This window comes from Arachis ipaensis, chromosome B08 (assembly GCF_000816755.2).
Source record: "Arachis ipaensis cultivar K30076 chromosome B08, Araip1.1, whole genome shotgun sequence".
Classification (NCBI taxonomy): domain Eukaryota; kingdom Viridiplantae; phylum Streptophyta; class Magnoliopsida; order Fabales; family Fabaceae; genus Arachis; species Arachis ipaensis.
Window position 1 is genome coordinate 62,374,748 of NC_029792.2, and position 10,193 is coordinate 62,384,940.

The window sequence follows — 10,193 nt, forward strand, 5'->3', positions numbered from 1 at the left end:
AAATATTTTTTGTTTTAATAATTAATAATATATATTATTTATAAATTATTTTAAAAATACATGTTAAGAATAAAGTTAAACATGTTGACACGTGATAGTATTTAAATATGTCCAAGCGTGTTCGAATAAAAAATTTGATAAAATTTTTAGAGAAATTTGATCTCATTATTAACGCAATAAACTATCCGCTTTTTATTTTTAATATGGAGGAAGGTGTGGGTGTAACAGCATTATGGAGAATAGAGGTGCTTTTTCTGCGCATGTGGTGTCAGGAGGCTGAAATCGGATCGAGCGATTTAGAGCAAGGAACTCGGACGGTCCGATTAGAGGAGATCTACAAAAAAATAATTTTTTTATAAAACTCGGACGGTCCGTTTTGATTTAAAAAAAAAAAAAAAACTAAAAACGGAGGGTCCGTTTTGTTTTAAAGGAAAAATTAAAAAAAAAACAAAAATTGTTAACGGAGGGTCCGTTTTCAGTTTTTTTTTAAAAAAAAAAAAACAAAAAGTGCAAAAGGAGGGTCCGATTTCATGTTAAATAAAAAAAAACAAAAACTAATCGGACGGTCCGATTTGTGATCAACGAATTTTTTAACAAATAACTCGGACGGTCCGATTTCTCCCTGTCCCAACTTGTGTCTAACACCTGTATACACCATAAACAAGCACAACTCACACACTCCTCCAATATAAAAAAAAAATAGCCTAAACTATCACTATAATTTTTAATTTTACCAAAGACAAAATTGGAAGAAAAAATAATTGATAAATATCAAAACTAAAAGCGTTATTCTATTATTATTATTATTATTATTATTATTAGTTTATGATAATGATAAAATAAGTCTAAAGTACTAAATTAGTCCTTTATTATAATCTTGTTTTAATTTGTTTAACGTATCATATTTGAATCCAAAAAAGTTTCATTTAACTTTAATTTAGTCCTACCGTGAGATCAAAGTTAAATAATTAATGAAATGTCCTACATGATAGGAGTACAGGAACAAGGTCGATAATTTGGAGAATAAATACAAGTTCCAGAGGCACAAAATCAACTATAGATGCATCAATATATTTATTTATCATTCTCCTTAGTTCTATAGAAAATATTTCATTTAAATTATAAAAAAATAATAAATAAATGTATTGATGCATTCACGGTTGATTTTGTGCCTGTGGAACTTGTACTTATTCTCTAAATTATCGATCTTGTTCTTGTACTGCTGTTATGTAGGACATTTCCTTAATTATTTAACTTTGACATCACGGTGGAACTACATTGAAACTAAATGAAACTTTTTTTAATTTAAATAGAACACTTTAAACTTTAAGAACCAAAACAATATTACCTCCAATGGTAGGAGACTAATTTAGTAATTTATCCAATAAAATAATATATAACATGAAACTTATGATGACCAAACATGTGCATACATTAATTAATTCATTTACCAGAAACAATCCAAGTGTGTCACCAGTAACCAAAAGAAAAGAAACCGAAGAGAAAGAAGAAGCATTAGAAGAGAAAATGGGTGCCTCTCTGATTAGGCACTATGCCACTCACCACACATTAACATTCCAATTTCGTCAAACAAATCATTACCCCTTAGACTCAACACATTGAAGCACAAATAAGCAAAGAAAAAAGAATTTCTCATTTTCTATTTTCTTTTCTTCCGTTTATTATTATTTAATATTATTTTTTTTCCTTCCATATTGGCAGGCCCAGCAACAATGGCGGAAGTTAGTGAACACGTCTTTTCAATCTGCACCGTCTATTGTTATATCGTGTCAACTCGATCACAGTCATAAATTGATATGATAGTAACAGTGCATGCAAGAAGAACCAACAGCGCAGCAATAAGAACAAAGAAGAAGAAGAAGAGAAACAGCAACCTCAACTAGTTTTGCCACTTCGCTGTAAAGTGCTCTTTAACACACACAACACTTTAGCGTTGACTAAGAAAAATTCAACTAGTTCTTTTCTTTCTTTCTTTTTATTTTATTTTTTTCTCTGTTCTTCACGGTTCAGCTCCACTTTCATGCTCTCATCAATCAATGCAGTGTCTTAATCTTTTTGCTTTCTATCTTGCTGTCATTGTTATTTGCCTAATAAAAAGGGTAGGTCTATGTCACACTGTTATTGAATGCTTTTAATTTGGTGTGGTTCTATTTTTTTTTTCTCAATTGGGGTTGTTGTTTTCGTTATTTTTTCCCTTTTCTTTTATTGCTTCTTCGAGTTGCTCTCACTGATAACTCTTCCTTTCACACCACGGTATTTTATTTCTTTTTATTGGTTCCATTTCTGTTTTTGTTTTTTGTGTCTTTCCTCTGTCATTTTCTGCTTTGTCTTGAACCTTCTGAAATAATCTGAATTTTCCAGTGTTCACACTTGAAAAAATATTGTTCTTATGTCTGTTTCTTTTGGTATGATTGCAGTTTCTTCTGATTTCTAAGTGGCTTTGATCATTTTAGCTTCAATTCTCTGTGGCCTAATAACAAAAGGCCACACCTTGATGCAGTTTCTATTATTGGTTTATCTAAGAGAACAGACATGGCATTATTGGAAAATTGGTTCCACATGATCATGGTGATGATGTTTTTCCATGGCATAGTGTTTGTGAGTTCAATCAATGAAGAAGGTTCAAGCCTTTTGCAGTTCAAAAGTTCCCTTTTTGATGCAAATAACAAGCTTCACAATTGGGATTCTTCTGACTCCACACCATGCAATTGGACTGGTGTGCAATGCACCCATTCATCATTGGTAACTTCTGTTAAACTCTACCACCTTAATCTTTCTGGCACTTTATCTCCTAGAATCTGTGACCTTCCAAGGCTAATTGAGTTGAATCTCTCAAAGAATTTCATTTCTGGTCCAATTCCTGATGGTTTTGCTAATTGCCATAGTTTGGAGATTCTAGATCTTTGTACAAACCGGCTCCATGGAGAAATTCTAACCCCAATTCGGAATATAACAAAACTTAGGAAGCTTTACCTTTGTGAAAATTATATGTATGGTGAGGTACCTGAAGATCTTGGGAACTTAGCTTCACTTGAGGAGTTAGTTATATATAGCAACAACTTAACTGGGATCATTCCTAAATCAATTAGCAAGTTGAAGAAGCTTAGGGTTATTCGGGCGGGACTGAATGCTCTCTCAGGGCCAATACCAGCTGAGATTAGTGAGTGTGACAGCTTGGAGACATTGGGTTTGGCGCAGAATCAGCTAGAAGGTTCTATTCCAAGAGAGCTTCAAAAGCTTCAGAACCTTACCAACTTGATTCTATGGCAAAACTCACTGTCCGGGGAGATTCCTCCCGAGATTGGGAACATTAGTAACCTGCAATTGCTTGCCTTGCATATGAATTCGTTTGTCGGTGATGTCCCGAAGGAGCTCGGAAAATTGTCGCAGTTGAAGAGGTTGTACATATACACCAACCAGTTGAATGGAACAATTCCACCAGAGCTAGGGAACTGCACAAATGCTATTGAGATAGATTTTTCGGAGAACCGTTTGGTTGGGTTCATTCCCAAAGAGTTGGGGAAGATGTCTAATCTTACCTTGCTTCATTTGTTTGAAAACCATTTGGAGGGTCATGTTCCTCATGAGCTTGGCCAATTGAAGCAGCTAAAGAATCTAGACCTTTCAATGAATGAGTTAACAGGTACAATTCCATTGGAGTTTCAAAATCTTTCATTGATGGAGGATTTGCAGCTATTTGACAACAAGCTTGAGGGAACGATTCCTCCTCATCTTGGGGCCATTAAGAACCTTACAATTCTCGATATGTCTTCGAATAATTTTGTTGGTCCAATACCTGTTCATCTATGTCAATATCAGAAGCTGCAGTTCTTGAGCCTTGGGTCGAATCGGCTGTCCGGAAATGTTCCCTATAGGCTGAGGACTTGCAAATCTCTTGGGCAGCTAATGTTGGGGGACAACATGTTGACAGGAAGTTTACCAGTTGAGTTGTATGAACTTCACAATCTTACTGCACTCGACCTTAAACAGAACCGATTTTCCGGGCTGATAAGCCCAGGGATAGGTCAATTAAAGAAATTGGAAAGGCTTCTCTTGTCGGATAATCATTTTGAAGGTTATCTCCCTTCTGAGATTGGAAATTTATCACAACTTGTCGCGTTCAATATTTCCTCCAACAGTTTCAGTGGAAGCATTCCACGTGAATTGGGAAACTGTGTAAAGCTACAGAGGCTTGATCTTAGCAGGAACAACTTCACTGGTGAGCTTCCAGAAAAAATTGGCAAGCTGGTGAATCTGGAGCTGTTGAAAGCTTCCGATAATAGGCTCTCTGGTGAAATACCTGGCAGTTTGGGGAATCTTATTCGCCTCACGGAGCTTGAGCTAGGTGGCAACCTATTCTCAGGAAGCATCCCTTTTCATTTGGGAGGACTTACTTATGTTCAGATCGCACTTAACTTGAGCCACAACAATCTTTCTGGTACGATTCCTATAAGCTTGGGGAACTTGCTAATGTTGGAATCACTTTACTTAAACGACAATCAACTCATTGGTGAGATTCCTGAATCAATCGGTAGCCTTCCTAGCCTTATAGTATGCAATGTCTCCAACAACAAGCTGGTAGGAACTGTTCCAGATAAACCTGCATTTAGAAAGATGGATTTCTCAAATTTTGCCGGGAACAATGGGTTATGCCGATTAGGTACTTATCATTGTCATCCACCTGTATCTTCAACTCATTCAGCGAAAGCAAGCTGGATCAGAGATGGTTCAACTAGGGAAAAGATAGTTAGCATTGTTTCTGGTGTGGTCGGATTTGTTTCTCTTATTTTCATAGTAGGTATATGTTACGCCATGAGGCGGCGTAGCCCTGCTTTTGTGTCGCTTGAAGGGCAAACAAGACCTCATGTCACTGATAACTATTATTTTCCGAAAGAAGGCTTTACATACCAGGATCTCTTGGAAGCCACCGGAAATTTTGCAGAATCAGCGGTTATAGGAAGAGGAGCTTGTGGCACTGTCTACAAGGCTATTATGAATGACGGCGAAGTGATTGCAGTGAAAAAGCTGAATTCTCGAGGAGATGGAGCAAACGTTGACCGAAGCTTCCTTGCTGAGATTTCAACCCTTGGAAAAATCAGGCATAGGAACATTGTGAAGCTGCATGGATTTTGTTATCACGAGGATTCGAATCTTCTCTTATATGAATACATGGAAAACGGAAGCCTTGGGGAACAACTTCACTCAAATTCAAGCAGGTGTGTGCTGGATTGGAGTGATCGATATAAAATTGCTTTGGGAGCAGCAGAAGGCCTATGCTATCTTCATTTTGATTGCAAACCTCAAATCATTCATCGCGATATAAAATCAAACAACATATTGCTTGATGAATTGTTTCAGGCTCATGTTGGAGACTTCGGCTTGGCAAAGTTGATTGATTTTTCCTACTCGAAATCCATGTCTGCTGTGGCAGGTTCATATGGCTACATTGCCCCAGGTTAGAATAAGCTCCATTATATATAGCTATAGCTGCAACACTTATAGCTTTACTGATTACCATAATTGAGTCCTATTTCCGGAGACTACGATGACACACCACCTTCTGTTTCTTACACTAAGATAATTCAATGGTATAGATCTCAGCATAATTTTGTGTCAATCATTTCTTTCTGATCTGAATCATTCATTATCTTGGTGTATCACACACAAATTTAACTTCATTGATTCTAGATATTCTCCTTATTTTATTTTTTCGTTATGATTTACTTTCCAGCATTCATTTTTATCAGATGAAACAAGACAATGCATATTATCAAATGTATAGATAATATTTTCGCCTAGTAGAATTCTAAGTAGATGTTTTCATCTGCTGAGATGCTAATTGCAGTAATCCTTCAGTTTTCTTATGATTTATTGATTGTTTATGTTTGTTTCAGAGTATGCTTACACCATGAAGGTGACTGAGAAATGTGACATCTATAGCTTCGGGGTAGTTTTGCTAGAACTAGTCACTGGGAGGTCACCTGTTCAACCATTAGAACAGGGCGGCGATCTGGTGAGTTGGGTGAGAAGGTCGATTCAAGCTTCAGTACCGACATCCGAACTGTTTGACAAGCGATTGAATCTGAGCGTGCAAAGAACAATGGACGAGATGTCTCTTATTCTGAAAATCGCTCTGTTTTGCACCAGCACGTCCCCGCTTACTAGGCCAACAATGAGAGAGGTCATTGCAATGTTGATTGATGCTAGAGAATATGTCAGCAATTCACCATCCACTCCTACATCGGAATCTCCACTTGATGAAGGTTCTTCTTCTAAAGGTTAGAAAGGTTAGATGTTCAAATTTACTTTCGGAGAGTTTGACGTTTATATTCAATACTCCCCCCTTTATTTTTTGTTTCTCTATCACCATCACTTTTTGGTACAATGTATCTAGATAGATTTATCTGACGATGTACCAAACAGTAAAAGTGATAGGAAAAACCATCAGAAGGAGCAATACTTTCTGAAGTGTCAGTTTCCTTGTTCACAATACTTGTGTTAATGAAGTCTAAAGTAGTACATTGATTGATTTCATTCATGTGAGTATATAGATAAAAGTATTTCCAATCCCATATCTCTTTATTCTATTTTCATTTTGGTTACAGTTTCCTTTGATTAAGAATTTAATATCATTCTTTAGATTCTTTAATGGAACGATCAAAACTTACCTTATTCTGATCCTTCTTCACTTTCATTTTTTTGCAGTAACTCTCCCACTGAATTAGTCATAAGTGATTACACATATATTGCAATAACTTGTTCTTGATCACTTAGCTAGATTAATAAAATCTAAAATAATCATATTTGTTCTCGTATTCGCGCAACATGGATTTCAAGCTTCTGCTTCAATCAATTCATTGACGAATCGGATCACTAATTTTCTTGCCATGTTTTTGTGCAGATGGTCTTGAGTTGTAACTTATAAGCTTTCAGCCGATACATGAAGAGTACAGTCATCTCCAGAATAGCAAACGCAATGCGATCTTAAGGTCAAAACCATAGGTATCCTCCTTTTAGAGGGAATCCTATGCTTTAACCAAACCAAGTGCCCTTCACGTGAAGTTTTGTGTGGTAAACTTCTCATCCTAACAATATTAGAAACAAAACTCTCTAATCAATCTATTACACCTTCTAGATATAATTATTAGTTTTAGCAAACCTCACTCACCTCACTACAAGGCATCATTTGTTTCATGCTCTATGCTAGTGAGACTAGAACATACAAAGATTTCAATTTTAATGATGATTATCTTTATGATTTTTGCACAATTGGCCAAATAAAAAAACTGTAAATTTCTGTGGCAGGCCCGGGCTTTCTGATCATCGGTAGTAAACTATGTAGTACAAATTTTGCATACAATCCATTTTGCTTTGGGATATTCGAAGTCATAATTTTCTTTTGTTAGTAATTGAGTATAAAATTTTGTTCTCTGCAACAAGCTTCATATTTTTGGTTGATTTAGATTAGAGGCTCATGGCATTTGTGGTAAACATGATGTGAAGGAGTGAAAGTGAACATGGCGAGAAAATCAGTTTGGTGCCATCACGTGGTCTTCCTCACCTATGTTTCACGAGTATGCATGAGTATTAAATAATATGCGTAAATATAATAATTTTACCAAAAATGTAAAATAAAAATATGGCAACATATATTAAACACAAAATATATCTATATAAATATTGGTCTGGTATTAAATATTAAGAAATCTAATCTAATACTTATAACAATTATCTTGATTATTTTAGATATGACAGATTGTTCAAAAGATTTAGTCCCAAATAAATGAAGTCTAAGATAGTCGTATTGAATGTGTACATGCATATTTGAGTAAAATCGACATTTTTGTATATAAATAATAGTAATGCTACGTAATTAATTAAGTCATTTTGATAATCAAATTTAACTAAGTTGATTTAATATTTTATTGACACAATAAAAATTAGTTGTAAAGAAAAAAGAGAGGTACAAAAAAGAAAATTAATTAGATTTAGACTTAGGTTTGGTTTGGTAAAGCTATTTGAAAAGATATTTGTATTTTTTAGAAGCATAAATATTTTGTTTTGCGTTTGATAAATCAAATTTATGTGTTTCTGCTTGTAATTTTTAAAAAATAGGGGTGTTTTTGAAAAAATTTAAGGGAGAGTTTTTTAAAGTTAGTTTGTGCTTATCAAAATTAAAAAGTCTAATATAACCTCGTACATTAATATTACAGTATTTTTAAATTTTAAAAGCTATTTTACCAAATGCTTTTGTTATTGTTTATACTTATTAAAAATTATTTTTAATTTAATTTATCATACACACAGATGGTACAATTTTTTAAAAGCTAGCTTTTAAAAATTAGTTCTTATAAGCTACTTTTAAAAAGTAAAAGTTTTACCAAATTAAGTCTTAGTTTGATAAAGTTTTTACTTTTTAAAAGTAGTTTATAATAGTTTTCTTTTTTAAATTTTAGCATATGTGTTTGGTAATTAAATTAAAAATAACTTTCAATAAATACAAACAACAACAAATGTGTTTGACAAAATAGTTTTTAAAATTTAAAAACTAATTAATACGTGAGATTATATTAAACCTTTTAATTTTCATAAATACAAGTTATATTTAAAAAGTTTTATTTTAGGTGTTTTGAAGAATACTTCCATCTTTTAAAAATTACAAGTATAAATATATGATTTTTTTTTTTATTTTTCAAAGTAAAATAAAAAGAGTGTAATTTTAAAAAATACAAATATCTCCTTAAAAAATTTTATCAAATCAAGATTTAGTTATAAAAATAACTTGTTTACCCATCGTCTCTCTATAAATAATTCCTCAATTAAACAACGAATGTACAGTGTCAAGTGGTCACTCTAATAAATTTTCTTAATCAATCAGGGATAAATAAAAAGTATTTCGTCACTCATGTAACCCTTAACTTTTTTATCAATTTACTTTGGATCAAAATGCACGAAATTGTTAAATTTCTTAGATCAGAAATATCCATATCCATTCTTTTCTTCTGATTTGATTGTGGGCCAAATGTTTTCTATTTTGATATTTACAATAAGAGAAAAGGACAAATAGATCCCTATCCTTTTGTTCGGCGGACATTTTCGTCCCTGACAATTGAAAAATACTTTTAAATCCTTGACCTTCACAAAACTTGGACGGATCAGTCCCTCCGTCCAAATGCCTCCGTCAGGGACTGATCCGTCCAAATGCCTCCATTAGGGACTAATCTGTCCAAATTTTGTGAAAGTCAAGGACTTAAAAGTATTTTTCAATGGTCAGGGACAAAAATGTCCGCAGGACAAAAGGTCAAGGATCTATTTGTCATTTTCTCTTACAATAATTGTCTTTTGACGCACGGTAAGGCAAGCACGGATGGCATTCACAATACCGAGTGTATGTATAATGTACCGGGAAACGAGAATGTTATTTGAATATTTGATCTCAAAATGATGGGATTGAATTTTCAGAGTTGGTACGGGTTGTAAGATGGATCAGAGACTCACCGATCAAAGTAGAGACAGATTGGATTTCTGGAGCGATGGAGATAGTATCTGTAAAAATACTTCAACGCCCAAGTCAGAATGGATCTAATAGGTATAGGTGAAGATTAAGAATGTGTGTCGTAATTATGTTATCTTATTTTGTTGGCTAAGATAGAAAAAGTGTTTAAATTTAAATAATAGTTAGGGGGTTTATGGTTAGTGGACCGGTTTGGGCCTGTAGTAACTAGGTCGTGATTGCTTCGACGGGAGACATGGGGACCGGGTCTAGAACAGTTGCCCTCGGAGTAAGAGAGTGAGTGGGCTCGGTCTCGCCGCTTAGAAGTGCATGCTTGGCCGCGTGGCCGTGAGTCTAGATGTCCATGAGTTCGGCCTGGGCAAAGGAATATCGTCTAGGGTCTATGGTCGGGGTTGGGGATCTGGGCCGCGCATTTTGACCGTTTCTGGGGGTCCACTTGTTACGTCCGAGAGTTTTCTTGTGTTGTCGGGAACGGAGTGATGAGGTCTACAGATCGGGGCCCATGCGTGTTCAGGTCAATGGACCCGTTGTGCTCCTTTCAAAGAAGTTTCGTCCGTTGCATTTCTCAAGGCGTCATAATGACGCTTAGCGGGAGGAGAGAGGTTTCGTTATTTTTCCTTTTTAGTCCTCAACCCTTTCATGTTTCCTTTTCTTAAAC

At 34.9% G+C, this 10,193-nt stretch overlaps 1 protein-coding gene across 5 annotated transcripts; it reads left to right on the forward strand.

Moving 5' to 3' along the window:
- On the forward strand, positions 1,434-7,452 carry LOC107613607 (leucine-rich repeat receptor-like serine/threonine-protein kinase At1g17230). 5 transcript variants are annotated; one of them, XM_016315689.2, is made up of 5 exons: positions 1,434-1,531; positions 1,723-1,919; positions 2,439-5,476; positions 5,916-6,299; positions 6,923-7,452. In XM_016315689.2, the coding sequence occupies exons 3-5, from the start codon at positions 2,554-2,556 to the stop codon at positions 6,937-6,939; spliced, it is 3,324 nt and encodes a 1,107-aa protein (XP_016171175.1). In that variant the 5' UTR covers positions 1,434-1,531; positions 1,723-1,919; positions 2,439-2,553; the 3' UTR covers positions 6,940-7,452. The 5 variants fall into 5 exon arrangements, with proteins under 5 accessions (XP_016171175.1, XP_016171174.1, XP_016171178.1 ...); XM_016315688.2 differs by having other exon boundaries at positions 1,444-2,120; XM_016315692.2 differs by having other exon boundaries at positions 1,444-1,919; positions 5,916-6,308.